Here is a 21,944-nt window from a genome sequence, read left to right as displayed (position 1 = left end):
TCGGGCGGAAGGTCAAAAGCTGTCAACTGCCACCGCTCAATCTCCACACAAGAAGGCAGAGACTGGACAGGTTTGGGTGGAGAACCCTCCCCTGCTGCTGCCACAGAAGATCCTTCCAAAGGGGCAGTCTAATCTGAGGATCGATGGCCATGCTTAGTACCTCAGAATACCAGACTCTACGTGCCCAGTCTGTAGTCACAAGGATTACCTGGTGCCAGTCATTCTTGATCTTCTTGAGAACTCTGGGTATAAGTAGTATGGGCGAAAAGACGTATACAAGGCCTGCGTTCCACTCGAGACTAAAAGCGCAGCCAAACGATTGCCACCCTGGAAACTCCAACGCATCATACTGCTGACAATCCAAGCTATCTGTGGAGGCGAACAGATCTAACCAAGGCTCTCACCACTGCTGAAAGAGACCTTGGGCCACCTCCAGATGGAGACACCATTTGTGATCGCCTAAACATTGTTCGGCTGAGTTAGTCTGCTTTGATGTTCAGACAGCCCGCTAGATGATGAACCACCAGGGAAATGCCCTGTTCCAGCAATGTCCAGCGATGCAGAGCCTCATGCCAAAGGGTCCACAGCCCCACCCGCCCTATTTGTTGCAATACCACATGGCGGTGGTGTTGTCCTTGAACACCTGCACTACTTTCCCTTTGAGAGGGGGATGAAATGCTTTCAATGCTTGTCTGATCACCTGGAATTCCAACAGGTTGATGTGGAGTCTGGTCTCTGCCGGAAATTAAATGCTTTTGAGATCCGCCTTTCCCAGGTGGCCACCCCATCACAGGAGCAACACATCTGTCACTTCTGCCAGATCTAATAGGGAAGGGAGAGGAATCTGCCTCTGACCCAATCGCAGTTCCTTCCACCACAGAAGGTTTAGTTCCTCTGAGATCTGGGCCTTGTCGAAGAGATTCTCCTGATGCTGCGCCCACTGGAACATCAAATCCTACTGCAGAGCCCACATAGGCCACCTGGCATGTGTCACCAGCAGGAGGCCATGAGGTCTAGCAGCCTCGCCGTCATTTTCACTGAAATCCAGATTAGAGGCCTAAACATCGGTATCATAGCTTGAATATCCTGGATTCGCCGCTCGGAGGATAAGCTCGAAACTACACTGTGTCCAGAACAGCTCTGATGAAAGAGCATCTGAGAGCGAGTGAGGTGTGACTTTGGCATGTTTATAGTGAACTCGGCATGTTTATAGTGAACTCTAGCGAATGCAGGAGGTCCGCCATAGTCTGGAGGGGGGAAGACAGCCTGGGGCGAGCCCTCAACAGCCGGTTGTCGAGATAGGGGGAGACTGAAACCCCTGATCTGCGCAGATGAGCTGTGACCACCGCCATCACCTTGGTGAACACCTGAGGGGAGCTGGTAAGGCCAAAGGGGAGCACAATGAACAAAGTGCTCATGGCTTACTGTGAACCACAAGTAACATCTGTGGGCAGGCAGGACGGGGATATGGAAATACACGTCCTGCAAATCTAACGTTACCATCCACTATCCTGGGTCCAGGACAGACAGAACCTGAGCCAGAGTGAGCATTCTGAGCTTCTTCTTAACAAAGGGACTGGATGTTTAAGCTAGAGCATCAGATCTTGTACTTTTTGGGTAACAGAAAGTAGCTGGAATAGTAACCACAACCTACTTCTGGCACAGGAACCCTCTCTATGGCACCCTTGGCCAAGGCAGCTGTAACTTCGAGGATAAGTGGCAAGCCATCTTCCGACACCTGATCATAGGATGGTGGAATGTATGGCCAAGGCAGCTTTAACTTCCTCTTGAAGTGGCAAGCGATCCTCAGACACCCAATCATAGGATGGAGGGGCAGTCTTGATGGGGATGGAGCAGCCCCTTCAGATTATCTGTAAAACCCATCTGTCTGACGTGATGTACTGCCAGTGGAACAGGTGATGGTGAATTCAGCTTCAGACTGGTCCTTGGTGGGGAATTGTCAGACTAGGAAGGTTAGCAGGTACATGCAAGGGGTGGGGTGGGCAGTGTGGACTAGCCAAACCGCTGGCTCCCTGATCCACAAGAGCAGTGGATCCTACATCCCTGGCCACGCAGAGGCTGGGCCGTATGTGTGGCAAGGTGGCTGGAGGAAAACAGATCTGCCGCTTTCATGGCAAAAAGCAGAGTTAGGGGGCAGCAGCACCAAGGAGCTGGCAGTAGCATGATAATTCTTGAAGCACTTTAGCGCCTAGTCCGCTTTTCAAAGGGCATGTCCATAAGATTAGCTTGGACATCCCCCGAAAAGCCAGACTTCGTCAACCAGTCCAGTGTCCAGTCCACATCAGATTTGCTGTGTCTCTCCAATCAGCAACTGCTTGGGAAAGTACAGCCCAGGCCTCCTCCGTGAACTGTGGCAGCACTTGAGCAACTGTATTCCATAGTATGTGGGAAGAACAGCCCCAAAGGCAAGCAGTGTTCACTGACCACAATGCTAGGCTGGTGGAAGAAAACATCTTCTTCCCAAGTGTGTCCTGCCTCTTAGATTCTCCATCCGGGGGTGCAGGAGTTTGAGGCTTGGATAACCAAGTGCAGGGCGATGACGGCGGGCAATTGTCTGTGCTGGGTTTGGACCAGGAACCCAGTAGGACATCTGTAAGGGTGTCATTAAAGGGAAGCAGGGGGTCAGGGAGGAATCCCCAGGCTGAAGCAACGCTGTCAGAAGGGTAGTCCTGACTGACACCGAAAGCAGCTTGATGTCCAGGACTTCGGCTGCTCTCCTCACCACCAGTGAATATGAAGCTCTCTCCTCCATAGCCACGGAAGGGGGATGTACAACACTGTGTTGGAGGTGCCTGTCATCATTGTTTTTTCCTATCAGAAGCCACCTGAGACACAAATAGATGTTGTACTAGAGGACGAAAATCAAAGACTCTAAGGCATGCATGTCCATGCAGCTGAATGCTGGTGTTAATCTTTCTGGAAGCAGTCTTACTCGTATCCATAGTTCATGTTATGTTAGCATTCCCTCAAGTACTAACTCTTTACATCTTTTTAATACGCTTCTGGCAGATCTTTGAAAAGCTGCTTCATTTTGTCCAGTGGTGCTTTAAAACCAGCATCGACACACTCTCTGATGCCCCGTGAGACAGGAGACCAACCTAACATCAAACAGAGGAAGCTATACATCAAACCTTCACAGGTTTCATTCTGGCATGTCGTCCACAAAAACACCATGTGGCATTACACATCCAAATAAATGGAGATTACTGGTGCAGGCTTTTTTGGATAAACGTAGATCCTTCTCTTTCTAAAAATCACACACCGAGAAACAGTAGCACACCAGCACAATCACCTTTTTGTAGTAAAGTGCCACTGTTGGCATGGTTACCCCACACGTTTTGCCTAGTGTTGATGCCCACTTTGATTGAATGTGTGCTGGGATCCTGCTAACCAGGACCCCCAACACCAGTGTTCTTTCCCCAAAAACGGTACCTTTGTTTCCACAATTGGCACAAACCTGGCACATAGTGAAGTCCCTTGTAAATGGTCCCCCTGGTACCAAGGGCCCTGTGGCCAGGGAAGGGAAGAGAAGGGCTGCAGCATGTATTGTGCCACTCTGGGGGACCAAGTACGTACACTGCCTATGCAGCCTGCATGTGCTGGTGGGGAACAAAAGACAGTCGACATGGCACTCCTCTCAGGGTGCCATGCCCACAAACCACTGCCTGTGGCATAGGTAAGTAACCCCTCTAGCAGGCGTTACAGTCCTAATGCAGGATGCACTATACCACAGATGAGGGCATAGTTGCATTGCATGAGCAAAATGCCCCTGTTTAAGTCCATTCTTAGACATTATAAGTGCAGTGTGGCCATATAAAGGCTGGGAGTTTGTCATTACGAACTCCCCAGCTCCATAATGGCTTCACTGAATACTGGTAAGTTTGGTATCAAACCTCTCAGCACAATAAACCCCCACTAATGCCAGTGTGGGATATATTGTAAAATACACACAGAGGGCATCCTAGAGATGCCCCCTGTATGTTAGCAAAACTGCTAGTGTAGGACTGACTGTTCTGTGCCAGCCTGCCACTTTCAGACAAGTTTCTGACCACACGGGGTGAGTGCCTTTGTGCACTCTGCAGTCTAAACAAAGCCTATGCTGGGTGGAGGTGCTTCACACCTCCCCCCATAGGAACTGTAACACCTGGCGGTGAGCCTCAAAGGCTCAAGCCTCGGATTACAGACCCACTGAGCTCTCCAGCTAGTGGAGTTGCACCCCCCCCCCCCCAAGACAAAGCCCCACTTTTTGACAAGTCCGGTGGGAAAATTAAGGAAAGCAGGGAGGAGTGACCACTCCAGCCAGGACCACCCCTAAGGTGTCCAGAGCTGAGGTGACTCCCTCCCTGTAGAATCCTCCATCTTGGTTTGGAAGTCAGGGACCAATAGGATTAGGGTTGTGCTTCCCTCCCCAAATGGAGTGGGCACAAGGAGGGTGTAGCCACCCTCGGGGAAAGTAGCCATTGGCTACTGTCGTCTGACCCCTAAAACACCCCTAAATCTAGGATTTAAGAGCCACCCTGAACCCAAGTCGTCAGATACCTGGCGACCTACAAGAAGGACTACTTAGCTGAAACCCCCAGCAGGGAAGAAGGAAGACAACTACTTTGGCCCCTGCCCTACCGTTCTGTCTCCTGCTTCAAAGAACCTGCTACAGAACAATGATGCGTCCAGCGGGCCCAGCGACCTCTGCTCCGCTCCAGAGGACTGCCTTGCACCCAAACGGACCAAGAACTCCAGAGGACAGCAGCCCTGTCCAAGAAAATCCAACAACTAAGGACTCCCGCCTCACTCCGGAGGCGTGATTCTCTTCCAGGGGATCCTCATCAATAGTCATAAACATTGAATATTCCCGCCCTTGTGCGGGGACCCCGGAGCATTTATAAAATACACACATATAAAGTATGAAATATGCACAAAAAATATATATATAGCATTTTTAGTACACATATTTTTCATACTAAACTCATATATACATGTGTAAAACAGCAATGCAGGCTATAATCATAAACAGGCTAAAATGCTTTATTTCAATGAAGTTTTTTTTTTTTTTTTGATCTTTATAAAATTACAATAGAGAATAAATATCTACCCAAGCCCCAAAACTGGGCTTAGGGAAATAAGCAGTAGTAATCCCTAGAGAAAAAAAGAGAAAAAACTACATTGAAAAACAATGGAGCATTCTTAGCCAATAGGCTGCATGCAGGTTAACAAAGGAGAACCATAAAAACTTTGGCACCGTGCCTTTAAGACCCTGAGCACCTCCAGTATCCCACCATGCCTCAGGGGTGAAGGAGAGGTGACAGTTGGTTCACAGTTAGGTCAGTTCTTTTTTACGGCTTCTTCTGAGAGGATCCTGGAGCATTGAGCTCTCAGTTTTTCTCAGAAAAATACTTTAAAACAGCATTTTTTCCTATTTTACTCGACATCTAACATCATTGTCTGAGTTTGGCAGTTTTTTCCTGACAGAAAAATGCCTTCCCTTTTTGTCAAATGCCCTTCCTGTGGGAAGAAGGCGGCCCAGTCAGATCCACACACTTTGTATTGTATGCCTGCTCAGAGTCACTGCCCTGACACTTGCAAACACTGCAAGAACATGTCAAAGAGGACTCTGAAGGACAGAGAAAAGATCAGGCTTCATGGGCTTCACGAGAGGCAGAAAACATCATCCTCTTCGCTTCCCAGGCAGCCAACAAGCCACTCTCAGGAGAGAATGGCTAGGTCGACGTCAGCAGGTAGGAAAGTACCTGTTTGTTCCCCGTCGACATCGTCGCTGCCACCATCTCACCGTCATAGATCGCCGTCGACGGCGACCCGCCCGACGGCGAAGGATATGACGTCGAGAGAACATGGCCATCGCAGGGGCATATCTCTGTCGACGGCAGCCCGCCGATCGACGTCGAGTCATCGCCGGCGCGCCCGTTCGGAGGTGAAGGCCTCGCACCCCTCAACGTCAAGAGAGACGACATCGAAATCGCCACGTCAAGAGACAAGACGTCGAAATCGCCACGGCGGCGAGAGCAACATCCGCCGTCGGTCACCCACCGCTCCATGTCGAGGCACACGACGGCGAGCAGGTCGAGGTCCAGAGATCGCCATTCGACGTCGAGGCACTCAACGTCGAGGTAAGAACAACCGGCGGCGCTCCCTTCGATGTCAGTACAGCTGTCGACGTCGACACAGGTTTTACCTGTCTTGCAGGGAGTAGAACATCGACTTCCGCCAGCAGATAAGGCCGCTCCATCTCCTGTGGTCTCCATAAAGGAGTGATTCATCTAGTTCAAGAGCGGCATCATCGGGGCAGGTTTCACCCATCAATTTGTCGCCAAGATGGTTGGAGAGCCTTAACAGACCAGCGGCCTCCCCGGATTCGCAGTATTCACGGATGTACTCTCCTACTGCCTCTCTCCCGAGAACACCATCACCGACAGCGCGGGCAGGACGGGCTCGTTCTGCTTCTCGCCAACCGACCACGAGGCCTGGGCGCTCTGTTACAGCGTCTTGCAGCAGGTCACATTCCCAGCGATGATCTAGGTCACGATCAGGACACAGAAGATCGCCCTCTTGGTCATCGTCAGGGTCATCTGTCGGACGATACTCCCCCCCACCTTAACAGATTCTCCACCAGCCAGAGTCTCACCAGTGGATGACATCACTACTTTTAATGAGGTACTTTTCAGGGGAGCACAGAAGTCATTTTTGAGACTCTACAACATAGAGCGGTTTCGAAAAAGCTACTGCCGCTAGTGCCTGGTCTGTTGCAGCCAACCATGGACACTTTTTTGGCGCCAGCCACACTCAAATCTGCTCCTGCTAGGATTTTGAAAAAATATAAAGCGCCTGAACAAGATCCTTTATTCCTAAGAACGGATCCGCCGCCGGACTCCGTAATACTGGCCGCAGCCCGAAAAACTCACTCAGTGGCATCATCCTCCACGGTCCCACCGGACAAAGAGAGCAGACATCTAGACTCCCTGGGGAGAAAAATGTGCGGCACGGCGGCATCTGCAATGAAGGTCTCCAGCGCGGCTGCACTCCTAGGCAGATACGACCGTTCTCTGTGGGACTCTCTCAACAGGTTCACAGAAAAATTTCCTAGGGAAGACAGACAGGACTTCCAAGAGATCCTGCAAGAGGGATGTCTGGTATCCAACCAAGTCATCAGCACAGCGGCAGATGGGGCAGACTTAGCTGCACATGGGTACGCACATGGAATCTGTGCAAGAAGGTCTTCCTGGTTGAGACTAACTGGTTTAAAACAGGAAGCACAACAGCGCATCCTAAATCTTCCATTCAACGGGAACTTGCTGTTTGGTACCCATACGGACGAAGAAATGGCGCGCATGAAGACTGAAGTGGACACCATGAGGGCAGTAGGCCTGGAAAGGAAGAAGGACTTCAGGAGGAGGTATAGGCCTTATGACAGGCGCCCTTTCCAGCAGAGGGTTCAAACCCCTCACTGGTCCCAGAGGCCACAGCAAAGGCAGGGACGCCCTCTTTTTCAGGCTCGTAAGGCCACAAGGGAACGAGGGTCAAGTAGACCTCAACAGTCCACACCAAAAGCGCCGGCCAAGCAATGAGAACCCGCTGCCCTCAACACTGTGCACCACTCCGTTGGGGGGGAAGTATCACAGATTTTCTTCACGAGTGGCACTCTATCACAAAAGACAAATGGGTGCTCAACATTGTCGAAAATGGCTACTCTCTTCTCTTCAGACAACCTCCACCGCACTTGCCGCCAGCCAAATGCAATCCATCTCACGTCAACCTATTGCGCAAAGAGGATCTTGCCCTTTTACGAAAGAAGGCAATAGAAAAAGTTCCACTTGCGCACAGAGGAAAGGGGGTTTAATTCTGGTGGCGAAAAAATGCCGAGAGGGCGTTTTCAGACCGATTCTGGACTTACGGCTTCTGAACAAGTACATACGAAAGCAAAAGTTCAGGATGCTGGCTCTTCACCAGATTTTCCCTCAGCTACATCAGGGAGACTGGATGTGCTCCATCGACCTACAGGATGCATACTTTCACATCCCGATAGTTCCCAAGCATTGGAAATTCCTGCACTTCCAGATAGCCTCACAGCACTATCAGTTCAAAGTGCTACCATTCGGCCTGAAATCTGCCCCCCGCGTCTTCTCGAAATGTGTGGCAGTGGTAGTGGCACATCTTCGAAAACAAAAAATCTTCATCTACCCATACCTAGACGACTGGCTACTGAAAGCTTCCTCTCTGGATCAGGCGAGAGCCCATCGGGACATAGTGCTCAAGGTTTTCGAGTCTCTAGGTCTTCAAGTCAATTACCAAAAAGTCCACCTTGATTCCAACACAGAACCTCCACTACCTGGGAGCCATACTAAACACAAAGCTCCAAAGAGTGTATCCTTCGGAGGAACGACTATTATCAAAAAAGAAAAAGTGTCAAGACCTGTTAAAATCCAACGCACCTACGGCCCCCGTCAGGTGACATCTCTGCTGGGCTCCATGGCATCATGCATTTTCATTGTCCAAAATGCCAGGCTGCATATGAGGCCCCTCCAAGAGGCGTTGGAGAACAACTGGAACCAAAGGACAGGTCGCTGGGAGGACAGAGTGCGGCTGCCGATAGCAGCACGTCAGTCATTGCAATGGTGGATGCACAGACCTCACCTGTCAGTAGGGGCTCCGTTTCACCAGGTAATTCCATCCGACACTCTGGTAACGGATGCGTCTCTTCAGGGATGGGGTGCTCATCTAGGTCCCCTTCAAGCTCAGGGCCTGTGGTCCGAAAACAAAAGGAAGTACCACATCAATCTGCTAGAGCTCAGAGCGGTCCATCTGGCTCTCAAGTCTTTTGCTCCATCGATTCGGGGGAAATCTCTCCTAATACAAACAGACAATACAACCACAATGTATTATTTGAACAGACAGGGGGGAACGAGATCCCTACCCCTATCTCGGGAGTCACAAACAATCTGGCATTGGCTCCTGGCCAGAGGAATGTCGCTTACAGTGGTTCACATACCAGGTCAACAAAACGTGGAAGCAGATTTCCTGAGCAGACACCTAGAGGACGCACACGATTGGGTCCTACACGGCGAAGTCGTCGAAGACATCTTCGCTCAATGGGGTCGACCTCAATTGGATCTCTTCGCAGACGAGGTAAACAAGAAATGCCCAGACTTCGCATCCAGGTTCTACCGTCCGGGATCTCAAGGGAATGCCCTGTTGATCGACTGGTCAGGGATATTTCTCTATGCTTTTCCACCGATTCCCCTCATACCGGCAGTGATCAACAAACTTTACAGATCCAGCACCAGAATGATTCTCATAGCTCCGCAATGGCCCCGTCAATTCTGGTACACAGATCTCCTCGACCTATCGGAACAACCTCACAGGAGGCTGCCGTGCAGACCGGATCTTCTGAGCAGGATGGAGGGCAGGGTTCTGCATCCCAACCTACCCTCTCTGAGCTTGACAGCATGGCTCCTGAATTCCTGCAGTATGGGCACCTAGGGCTCTCGCAGGAGTGCATGAACATCTTGAAAGAGTCCAGACGACCTTCCACGCGGCGTTCTTACGCGTTTAAGTGGAAGAGGTTCTACATATGGTGCTGTCAGCAAGGTCAGAATCCCATACGGGCTCAGGAGGACGTCATATTGTCTTACTTATTCCATCTGGCAAAGTCCGGTCTGCAGGTATCATCTATGAAGGTACATTTGTCTGCCATTACAGCCTATCGTAAGTCACCTTCTCAGGAATCCTTCTTTACGAAACCAGTAGTCAAGGATTTCTTGGAAGGTTTGAAAAAAGTTTTTCCGCCCATTCGGAGACCTTCCCCTCCATGGGAACTAAACATAGTACTGTCAAAACTTATGGGCCCTCCTTTTGAACCTATACATAAAGCCTCTTTGCAACACCTTACGTGGAAGGTGGCTTTTTTGGTAGCCATTACTTCCGCGAGGAGGGTCAGTGAAATTCCGGCTTTGTCTTCCAAAGAACCGTACACAGTCTTTCATGACAATAGAGTAGTTCTGCGAACTCGCCCATCATTCCTTCCGAATGTGGTGTCTGAATTCCACATCAATCAGACTATTTCTCTACCTACTTTCTTCCCCAATCCGGAGACTCCGGCGGAGAAAGCGTTGCACTCCCTAGATCTGAAAAGAGTGCTAAAATTTTACTTGGATAAAACAAAATTGATTAGAAATTCCAACCACTTGTTTGTAAATTATGGTCATTTGAGGACAGGAGAGGCAGCATCTAAACGAACAATATCAAGATGGATAGTTTCTTGTATTGTTAATGCTTACCAGTTGGCTAACAAACAACTACTTGCTAGACCTAAAGCGCATTCCACAAGGGGAAAAGCGGCTACTGCTGCCCTCCTTAACAATGTTCCAATATCTGAAATTTGTAAGGCTGCTACATGGAAGTCTGTACATACATTTACTAGACATTACTGTTTGGACTCAGATGCAAGAGCAGACGCCCAAGTGGGGCAAGCCTCGCTGAGAAATTTTGTTTGCATGATACATATCTATTCCTGTACTTCTATTGGACAGTCCGCAGAGTTTAGGGATGGGCTTTCTAATCTATTCAATGTTTATGACTATTGATGAGGATCCCCTGGAAGAGAAGGATAAGTTACTTACCTGTAAATCCTAGTTCTCTTCCAGGGGTATCCTCATCAAAGTCATAAACAACCCACCCTCTTTCCCGGACGCACGTCTCCTAGAAGTGCAGGACAGACTATCTTTCGAATCGGCTACACAGATTGTCACCGTAAAAAAGTACTGACATAACTGTGAGCCAACTGTCACCTCTCCTTCACCCCTGAGGCATGGTGGGATACTGGAGGTGCTCAGGGTCTTAAAGGCACAGTGCCAAAGTTTTTATGGTTCTCCTGTGTTAACCTGCATGCAGCCTATTGGCTAAAAATGCTCCATTGTTTTTTTCTCTAGGGATTACTACTGCTTATTTCCCTAAGCCCAGTTTTGGGGCTTGGGTAGATATTTATTCTCTATTGTAATTTTATAAAGATCAAAAAAAAAGAAAAAAAACTTCATAGAAATAAAGCATGTTAGCCTGTTTATGATTATAGCCTGCATTGCTGTTTTACACATGTATATATGAGTTTAGTATGAAAAATATGTCTACTAAAAATGCTATTTATATATTTTTCGTGCATATTTCATACTTTATATGTGTGTATTTTATATATGCTCCGGGGTCCCCGCACAAGGGCGGGAATATTCAATGTTTATGACTGATGAGGATACCCCTGGAAGAGAACTAGGATTTACAGGTAAGTAACTTATCCGTCCTGACCACTCTGGACCAGACGCCCAAGGCCTGTGTCCAGGTGGTCTATCCCGCTAGAGAGGGTCCCCAGGCGATTGCGAGCAAGTGCCCACCCTGGGTTGATCTCTCCACCTCTCCACAACAACGCCTGCAGGGGGAATCCTGAGGACCCCCCCTGACTGCGAAGCTCCGGACAAAGATTTCCGACACCTAAAGACACACTGCACCCACAGCTCCCAGGCCTTGGAGAACCCGCCCTCCGGTGCAGCAGCATTCATCGGGTGGCCCTCCTCCCTGTGCTCCTGGTGGTGTGCCAGAGACACCCACCTGCAGCCTCTGAGTGACCCTCAGGTCCCCTCATAGACCAACATTGGAAACCCGATGTCCTGTTTTCACCCGGCCACCCCTGTGCCGCTGACGGTGTTTGTTTGGTCCCTCCAGCGCTCCTGCAATCCCCTTGGTCTGCCCTCCGAGTTGCAGGTACTTATCTGCAGGCAGACCTGATTCAGAGTACCCCCTGTCTCCACAGGAGCCCACATTAAAATTGCTCATCTTTGACCTTTGCACCCTCCCAGCCCATTGTTGCTGGTGGTGGGTGTTTGGGGTTTTCTTGAATCCCAACCGGTGGACTTCATAAAACCCAGAGACTGAAACTGTGTTTTGTACTTACCTGCAAATCGAACCAACATTTCTTCCACCCAGGAACTTTCAGAAAATATATTTTTGTTATACATAAAAAAAATTGTTCTGGAGTTGTCAAAGAGCGTGTGCTTCTACTATTGTCTGTGTGCCTACAACAAATGCTTTGCACTACCCTCTGATAAGCCTAACTGCTCGACCACACTACCACAAAAGAGCATAGGTATTATCTAGGTTAGCCTCTGTTAAGCCTCTGGGGAACCCCTGGACTCTGTGCACACTATATCGCATTCTGATATTGTATATACAGAGCCAGCTTCCTACACCTGTGCGGTCTCTCTCTACTACAATCAGTAAACACAGATTCATACCCAAGCCTGTCGGGGATCTTCCATATCTTTGAGGAGCTGCTCCCTAAGGACGATGGAGACAGCCTTTGGCATGAATAGAGCAAAGAACCCCTAGGAAGATCCATCTTTAGTACCCTACCCATTAAAGACTTCCCCCACCAGTTGGCACCACCACATATCATTTGATTATCCATAGAGCAACTAACAATCCTAAATTTCACGTGGTAGAACATAACTTTGTGTTCGAGACTGTCTGAAAAAGAGCGCTCTGTGCAGTTCTTGTTGATGCTCAAAAGCATGAAAAAGTGCTCACTGAGAGTTTCAAAGAACCAGTAAAATCTATAGCGGCACCAGCGGATCCTATATGTAATGGGGACCATGTACAACGTGACTTCTGTAATTCATGCAGCTAACAAGATGGCCTTTGCCCAGGGCACTTGGGAATGGCCCTCCTCCAGGCAAGGAAACCCAGAAGCTCAGAGCAGCTGGCAAGATACTGACTGTTAGTGCAACTGCTCAGTGGCATCTTTCCGACTCTGTGGGCCTCTTATCCAGGTACCACGGTGTGCCCATATCTCAGTGCCAAGATGTGAGGCTCAACAGGCTGATGGTGATGAGTCTTTATATCAAAGACAGGCATTTAGGGCAGAGATGGTTTGGGAACAGTAGTCTATGCAGACTGTTGAGGCCTCTCCTGGTGAGAATTTGGGCTCTTAGCGTGGCTGTCCCAAAGCCATTGTTTACCCTTGAGTTGAGGCTTCACTTTGAGTCGAAGCTCAGAAGGAAGATCATTGGCTGGTGTTGATGGTGGAACTCTAGGTGCAGTCCTGGTTGTGGGCTTCATTGTGGCCCTGGAGATGGACCCTCTCCAAAGCTGGAGTACTCTGAGAATGGGTACTGTGTACTCCGTACCTCTCAGAGGATCTCCAGTTTCTCTTGATGAATAGGTTTCTTTTATCCCAAACTCAGTCACTGTCTCCTGAGAGCCCCAGCCAGGGCTGGCCTTTAGCATGGGCAAGCTGGGCCCTGGCCCAGGGTGCCAATATTCTGTGGGGTGCATGGAGCCATGTGCATTAAGGTAATGCCAACAGCAGCGTCCTTTCTCATCTTGTTCCAGTCTTGTCCTTCTTCCTGCCTGTTTGTTTCTGTCCGATTTGTCAGTTTAAAGTGGTTTTAGACCACCTTTATCATACTGCAGGTGATTTTTTTAACCCCCTTCCGTGCCCTCCCTTCACCCTGTGATCTCTGATAACATCAACAAAACCATAATCTGCGTGCGGCAACTAAGCTATCAGCAATTTAAGTGAGCTAGGGGAGGTCTAGGGATGTTTATGTTCGAGGGCCAGTAGCTGCTCATCCATCTACTTAACGGTGAGCACAAAAGGAATGACCCTGCTGCCTCATTCAATTCACAACCATCAGCAAAGGCACCAAATTTCTCTTTGCCCATGCCACTATCTTAGCAATGGCCGGCTCCGGCCCCGCGCTCTAGGGCACTCACCAATGTTCCCTCCTAGAACAGATGGCCTTTTTGTTTTTAGAGGCCTGGTGAGCTGAACTATTTCATTCTTCGTGGTACCTTAGGTAAGTCAAGCTTGCAGACTCAATATCGGGCTTACCACAAGGAACTTGCTGCTGCCCTAAAGGCAGCAACGCAGGTAGGGTTCTACATAACCCACCCCTGCCAAGAGTCATTCTCGTAAGACCTTCCATTGATATGTTCTGGTCGACTCCTGTCCTAAAGGCCCTCATTTCTTTCTTCAAGAAATTTTGGTGCTTGGAGTCGAATGACTGCCTTCAATAACATGACAGTCCAGGAGCTTTCAAAAGTGCATCAGAACACAATGGTGGAGAAAAAAAAGGTGGGGTCTTTTCTTGTTGCATTGTGGGATGTGGTGAACAATCATGAGTCACCTCCAGTTCGAACAATGGGATCCAGAGCAGCACATTCAGCAGTCTCTACACAACTGCTGGTAAAATGTCAGATGGCAAACAATTTTCTATCAAAAAATTGTGACAATGGCAGAGCTGAAGAAAAGAACAGAAGCAGTTTCCAGTATGAAGAGATATGGAGGCTGCTGGGAACATTAAAGGTGCAAGGTCAAACGTATGAACTACTCCAGATCTCACTTAAACTTATTTTCTTTACTTCTGTCCTTTAAAAAGATTCAGGAAATCGCTTCAACCACCTAGTTTAGCATTATTGGTTAATACAATAGTGGTGCATACATGTGTAAGCATATATAAATAAAATACTGCCTCATACAGTAAAAAAATTTATTGTAAAAATGCTTCAAGTACCCACACATTAGTGAAGATCCCAAGATGAAGAACAATTATGCCACATGGAAATCAAATATTTGTATACAACCCATTTGAAAAAGAGTAGCACTAGACATGTGGATACATGTTTCTACAACCTGGAAGCATTCCAATTGTTTAGGCAGCCTTCATTCAATCAAATAAGAACAAACCACAAAGAGCTTGGCACCTTAACCAAACTGCTAGAAGACACCCCTCTGTCCGGTAGCATCTGCTCACGAAAATACTTAATTGTCTCTGTATGGTTTAGCTATTCGTACACATACAACCTGAAATGGTGGTTTCCTCGACTTAGACCCCCTTACCTGATAATAGTTAATAAGTTCCTCCAGTTCATCTGCATGCACCACAATATGGAGACCACACATCTGGGCCAGACGGAACTCTTTGCCATCGACACAAGCAAAACAGACCTGTTTAGGAGACATTGTGGTAATGTTAGTAACATCTGTAACAGTTAGCCTGCCTAAGTGTAGCAATTCTTCATACTGAAACACCTACTAAAGTGATGAAAATTTTAATGTTAGACATCTATCAAATAATAAATTTAACTTTTCTTTAGCATGGTAATCTTCAAGCTAATGTTTCTTACAAAGATTGAATCCTTAAAAAAAAATATGGTCCATCTGACCTAATCAAAGGTGCCACAAGCTTGGACAAAGAAGGAAGACTATCATATTCTGCCAAAAACACCAACCTGAAAGTAAGAATTTGTTAGGCTAATTCTTTAATGATAAATGCAACTGATTTGAATGTTCATGTCTCGCAAACCAGATGTGAAGAAATCAGTTTTGTGGATTGGTTCCCACTTCTGCAAAGACTACACTGCTTCATGCACAAGATCAACAATAATCCAACGTAAATTTCTGCAGTTTCATTCACCTCTTTCCATGTGCGGGTGCTGTTGGCTTTCCGGGCTCCGTCTACAGCAGCTTGGTATTCTCCGAGATGCACCAGTGTGGAAGCCAAGCGCCCAAAGTTGGAAACATTGTTGTATAGCAGCTTTGCAGCATCATACATTTTCTCATCATAGCAGCGATCACCAACCTAAACATTTTTACGGGGTGAAAAAAAGCAAAAGACAAAGATGAAAACTCAGCTATACCACAATTAGCTTTTCCTTAAATTTAAACACTACACTCCTCATCATCTAAATGATGGCAGGGTGAATCCGAATCAACCAGACATAGGGTTCAGTATATCAGATCCGTTAAAGTAACTAATCTTATGCTTGTTACTGCTGGTGAAGCTCTGGGAGTCATGTAGTTTATTTTACTACTATGCTAGATTCCTAAATTGCAGCATTTTAATAAAGGTCACCTCGATTTGGGATTTTGGGAGAATACAGTTATCAATAAAAATTTTAATCCTGAATAGAGATTAGTGCCACGCAAGTGTGCATAAAACCCATTTCCACTGCCAGTATTAACAACTGCCACACATTTCATGGGGAGCCTCTACAGTGGAAAAATAGAAGTCAACTGCCACACCATACAAATTGTTCTCTTGGTCACAAATCAACATGTATTTCTTGCATTCTGGTGAATGATGGCACAGTTGTGCGATATCAATCCCTTCATTACAGGCAATGATTCTAAACTCATGTTTCTAACTCTAGTTTCTTAATCTCCTCCCTCCAGTTGTCTGCTCTTCTAGCAATGGTGACAAAGAAAAATGTTCCCTGCACATTAATACCACATGCTTTGATGCTGAATTACCATTTTGTATAGAGAAGGTGGTAACTACTGTGCAGGGAGACAAAATATCACTACTCAAACTTGTCTAAAGGCCAGTTCCAAAGGGGAGGGACACGTCCCCATAAGCCTCCAATAGGTCTCTGAGAAAAGATCTGCGTCATGTAATACACTGTCAAAAGTACTACAGAAGAGTTTAAACAAAGCTAACACTCTGGGGTCAACGAGTTGACTTGATTAAACACAAACTGCAGCAATCATCCTTAAAAAACACGTAATATGATGTCCTAGGACAGAATAATACTGCAACCTACATTACAAGGACCTTGGAATTCCAAGCAACATTACTTTTCACTATTCTAAATTCCACGTGGTGCTTGGACTGAAAAGTATTAACAGAAAGTGCCATAATGAAGACTGTATTTTACAACCACCATTTATACTTCTTGAACAAAAAGATCCTAACTGGTCAGAGTGTAATAAACAAATGTAAGTCTTCATCTATTGGTTATAATATATTCTACACAAGTACTCAATGGCTCCTGGTCACACAATTCAGAGAAGATTAAAAAAATGAGTGGGTGAAGGAATTACTGAGGGTGACAGCTGAAAGGGATTTTGGGGAGATTATGGGAGAAGGGTGAATGGCAAATCATAAGGTGTGTGGTGGTGAGAATCCAAAAGATTTATTAAGAAATAAGTCCAAGAAAATTAACAGCCTCAATAATAAAAAATATATATCACCATTGACAGGACACTTCCATTTTAAGGACAGTAACCTCATTGGTTTAAAATAATGGTGTTCAGAATAGTGCAGGAAACTATGCATATACTTATTACTTTGAGAAATAATGTGGGTATGCAAATGCACAGATTGTAGTATTTCATTTCTGTACCACTGTTGACGGTGGGGAGGGGCATCATGACTTATGAGAAGCGAAGACTTGAGTGAGTCAGTGCCCAGCTGATGGTTAGCAATGGTAATAAAAAGCTTATACACCCCACATGTAAATATATGCCTTATAACTTGCTATTTTCACGTATGTCTGGTTTTAACAACGCATTTAACCAAAACCAGAATTCATGTTTTGCATTTGTGCAATATGGTAAAAGCACCTTTAAAATACCTCATAAGTATCAAGGGTTGTTTCCCTGTGTAAATTATTTGCAATGTTTGAGGCAGTAAAGTGTTTTTTATGCCTGGATTTCTGTACTGTGCTAATAAGCTTGAATATGGCCCTTTGCACTGTAGTAATAAATCTGTGCTCATCAGTACAGCTGCTCTAAATAGTATGTTTTATCAGGCCATATTTATTTTCACTGCCATGGTAAAAACATATCTATGATCTATCTATCTATATATAAATAAATGTTACCCAGTGAGCGTCTGTTCGTGGCATGTAGTGTTGCAGATTCACATGCCCTGCATACTCCTGCCATCTAGTCTTGGTTCTGGAGTGTTGCAAGTTGTTTTGCTTCAAAGCGTTCGAGTCACGGAATCAAGTGACTCCTCCTTCTCGGTGATACTGCGCATGGGCATCGACCCCTTTGTTAGACTGTTTTCCCGCAGGCGAGTTAGAAAAGGAGTGTAGAGGAAGAATACAGAAAGATGTTCATGCAAATATAACTACATACAAGTATAAAGTAAATGAAACGAGCACAGGTGTCCGGGGATGAGGGAGGGCACATGTAAATCTACAGCACTACATGCAACAAACAGATGCTTACTGGATAAGTAACATTTTCGATGGCATGTGTCGGTGTAGATACACATGACCTGCATAGACTGTAATGCAGTTCCTCCACTGAAGGGGTGGCTAGCCTGTGGGAGTTGCAGTTGACTGGAAAAGTGTTTGTAGCACAGCTTGACCTACATTGGCTTGTTGACATGCTAGGAGGTTCAATAGACCATGTGCCTGTCTTACAAATGTCAGCTATAGGTATGTTTCCAAGGAAAGCCATAGTGGCTCCATTTGTCCTTGTAGAATGTGCTCTAGGAGTAACAGGTAAATGTCTCTTTGCTTTAGTATAGCAAGTTTGTATATACTTTACTAGCCATCTAACTATGCTGTTTTTGGATATTGGACTGCCTTTGTGAGTTAGTGAAAAAGCTACAAAGGTCAGTTTAGTTTTCCTAAAATTGTTGGTTCTGTCAATGAAACACATAAGTGCTCATTTAACATCTAAAGTGAGTAGAGCACTTTCTGCAACTGAGTCAGGCTTCGGAAAGAAGACTGGTAGTTCAATGGATTGGTTGATATGGAATTGGGAAACAACTTTAGAAAGGAACTTCAGGTTTGTGCAAAGGACCAACTTGTCTCCATGGATCTGGGATAAAGGTTCTTCCACGGTTAGGGCCTGGAGCTCACTAACACCTCTGAGTGATGTGATAGCAACTAAGAATGCCACTTTCCAAGAAAGATACTGAAGAGGGCATGAATGAAGAGGCTCAAAAGGAGGCCCCATGAGCCTGGTAAACACAATACTGAGGTTCCAGGATGGTGCCTGAGGCACTCTGGGTGGAACAACCCTTTTAAAGGCTTTCCATGAAAGCTTTAATGACTGGAATTCTGAACAAGGAAGTATGTTGTCTGTACTGTAGATATGCAGCTACAGCCGCCAGATGTAAATGAATGGAAGTGTAAGCTAAATTTGCTTTCTATATGTGTAGCAAATAAACAATGTATTGCACAGTAGTTTTAATGGGATTAATACATTTTGGTTGGCAGTAGCATACAAAACATCACCATTTTGCAGCATAACTTGCTCTGGTTGTGGGTCTATGAGCTTCCCTGAGAATGTCCATACATTCCACAGGTAATCCTAAGTAACTAAACTCTGACTGGAGAGCCATATCACAAGATTGAGTGACTTGGGGTCTGTATGTCTGATCTGTCCTTAATTTTGAGTGAGAGCTTCTGGTTGGGCAGCTTCTCGTGGGAAACTACTGAGAGGTCCGGAAGTGTGGTGAACCATGGTTGACACGCCCAAGTGGGAGCTACCAGGATCATGGGGAGTGATGTCTGCCTGATCTTCTGAACCACAATTGGAATGAGAGGGAGAGGTGGAAAAGTAAGCAAATGTCCCCGACCAGTTCATCCATAGAACCTTGCCCTTGGATAGAGGGTGTGGATACCTGGAGGAGAAGCTTGGGCATTTCACATTATCTGCTGTGGTGAAAATGTCTGAGGAGTTTCCCACCTTAAGAAGTATTTTTGAAAAATTTGTAGGCGGATTTCCCATTCGTGGACTTGTTACTGCATCCTGCTGAGCAGGTCAGCAATGTCGTCATCCATTCCTGGGAGATAATCTGCCACCAGGTGAATGTGGTGGTGGAGACTTACTTCCAAATTGTCTGAGTGAGTTGTGACAATTAGAACTACTGTGCCTCCCCCTCCCCCCATTTCTGTAGATAGCATATTGCTGTTAAGTTGTCAGTGCGGACTAAGACAACCTTGTGAGCCAGGTGACTGAGAAATACTTTTCAGAATTAGAAAGATTGCCTGAAGCTTTAGGTAGCTGAAATGCAGGAATTGGTGGCAGAGATCCCAGAAGCCCTGTATGGTGAGGTATTGAAGGCGAGTGCCCCAACCAGTCAGTGATGCATCTGTGGTCAGAATCACCTGAGGCACAGACCCAAAAAAGGCTGCCCTTTAAACAGGGTGGTGGTGTCCACCATTGCAGAGCACGGTGAATACGACGGCCTAACAGCACTAGATCCTCCAGGTGACCCTGTGACAGAGACCACTGATGAGACAGTCACTGCTGTAGGGGACGCATGTGGAGTCTGGCATGGGGAACAATGGCAATGCAGGATGCCATCATCCCTAACAGGTGCATGATAATCCTGACTGTGTTTGTACAGTTCTCCTGAAACCGGAGGAGCAGAGACTGAAAACTTTGAACATGAGCCGGGTTGGGATATGCTAACTCTAACTATTCATCAAGAACAGCTCCTAGATAGGGCTGTATCTGAAAAGGTTGTATAAGGGATTCGACAAAGTTGATAGTGAACACCAACATTTGAAGCTGGCTGACTGTCCTCTGAGTGTGATGTTGGCACTGTTGTAGGGTACTGACTTTGATGAGCCAGTGGTCTAAGTAAGGCAACACATGTATGTTTTGTCTTCTGAGGTGTGCGGTGACTACTGCTAAGCACTCTGTGAAGACTGTGTGCGCACTGAAGACCCTGAAAGGCAGAACTCTGAACTTCTAATGTGTGCCTGCCACCACAAATAACAGGTATTTTTGGTGTGCAGGGTGGATAGGGATATGGAAGTAGGCGTCTCAGATAAAGGGGCGTCAAAGTCACCTTGTTGAAGAAGCGGAATAATGTCTTGAAGAGTAACCATATAAAAGTGTTCTGAGAGTATGCAGTGGTTTAATGATCTGAGGTCCAGAAAAGGCCTAAGAGCCATCTTTTTTAGGATAAGAAAGAATAATGTACGTACCTCTGATTCTTGTTGTAAGGGAACAGACTTGATGGCCCCTTTGAGACAAAGGGATTGAATTTCTTGTTTGAGGAGTGTGAGATGCACTTTGGATAGTGTGGGAGAGCGAGGGGGAATGTTTGGAGAAGTGATAATGAGCTCCAGACAATAACCATGTTGGATAATGGAAAGGACCCATTGCTCCGTGGTGACGTTGACCCATTCTGGATGAAAAGTGGGAAGTCGTCCCCTGACAGATGTGGAGTGGGTGGGGGGGGAGACAGAGGTAGTCACTGTTTTGCAGTGGAGTTAGAGCCTCAGGCGGTGCTGCTGTTACCTCTGCATCGATTGTTATTGCCTCTATAGGCTCCCCTGAAGAAACCCTTAGAATATGAGGCTGAAGGCTGTTTGGACACTAGACGGCTTACAAGCTGTAGATTTGTAACCACCTCTGAATGTGACGAAAAGTGCCCCTTTGTGAGGGAACTGAAAAGCACCCATGGCTTTTGGGGTGTCTATCTTTTTTTTTGCTTCTCAAGGGTGGAGTACACTTGAAGGGTGAAAGGATGCTCTCCTTGTTGAAGGTCATAATAGGGACTGCCTGCTGGACCTCTGGTTTGAACCCAGAGCATTGAAGCCATGTGTGCCTCCTTATTAATACACTAGTGTTAATACCGTGTGCAGCTGTGTCTGCAGCATCTAGGCAACAGCGGATGGAATTATCTGTATTATTTGTGAATGTTTACACTTCTGCAGCAATCTGCTGTGCTGTTTCGTGGTGCTCATCTGGGAGGAATTGGAGGAGCTCCTCCCCCACATCCCAGAGAGCCTGGTCCTATCTCGCTACCAATGCCTGAGAATTGATGATACCCCAATGACTGAGTGCCTGGGCAGCCACCCTTTTGTTGGCACATCCAGCTTTGTATTATTCTTACCTGGAGAAGGACAATTCCCTGTGGCCTGACTATTTGGTCCTTTTCCCTGCAGTGGTGACTACTCTATAGCCAGGGACCAGATATATAGCGGGTCACTTGGAGCTGACATTTTTCTTATCTACTCCAGGGGTGATAACCCTAGAAAGGACAGGTTCCTTAAAATTCATCCGCGTGACTGAGCATGCCAGGGGACATGGGGAGAAACTGTATATCCCTGTGTGTGGTTGTAAGGTATCGAACAGAAGGTCCTGTTCCACTAGGTCCCTATGTAGCTCA

The 21,944-nt window shown here is 46.8% G+C and overlaps 1 protein-coding gene across 2 annotated transcripts in view; it reads right to left on the bottom strand.

Moving 5' to 3' along the window:
* Window positions 1-21,944, bottom strand: part of CLTC (clathrin heavy chain) — a 723,592-nt gene that overhangs the window by 183,999 nt on the left and 517,649 nt on the right. For both annotated transcript variants that reach the window (XM_069226425.1, XM_069226426.1), the window contains exons 23-24: window positions 15,492-15,656; window positions 14,915-15,022 (exon numbers count right to left, since the gene is read on the bottom strand). In XM_069226425.1, coding sequence (XP_069082526.1) covers window positions 14,915-15,022; window positions 15,492-15,656 — 273 coding nt within the window. The remainder of the gene's footprint in view (window positions 1-14,914; window positions 15,023-15,491; window positions 15,657-21,944) is intronic.

Source organism: Pleurodeles waltl, chromosome 3_1 (assembly GCF_031143425.1).
Source record: "Pleurodeles waltl isolate 20211129_DDA chromosome 3_1, aPleWal1.hap1.20221129, whole genome shotgun sequence".
Taxonomy (NCBI): Eukaryota; Metazoa; Chordata; class Amphibia; order Caudata; family Salamandridae; genus Pleurodeles; species Pleurodeles waltl.
Note: the sequence above shows the minus strand (reverse complement) of the source record. Positions and strands in the feature narration are given on the sequence as shown.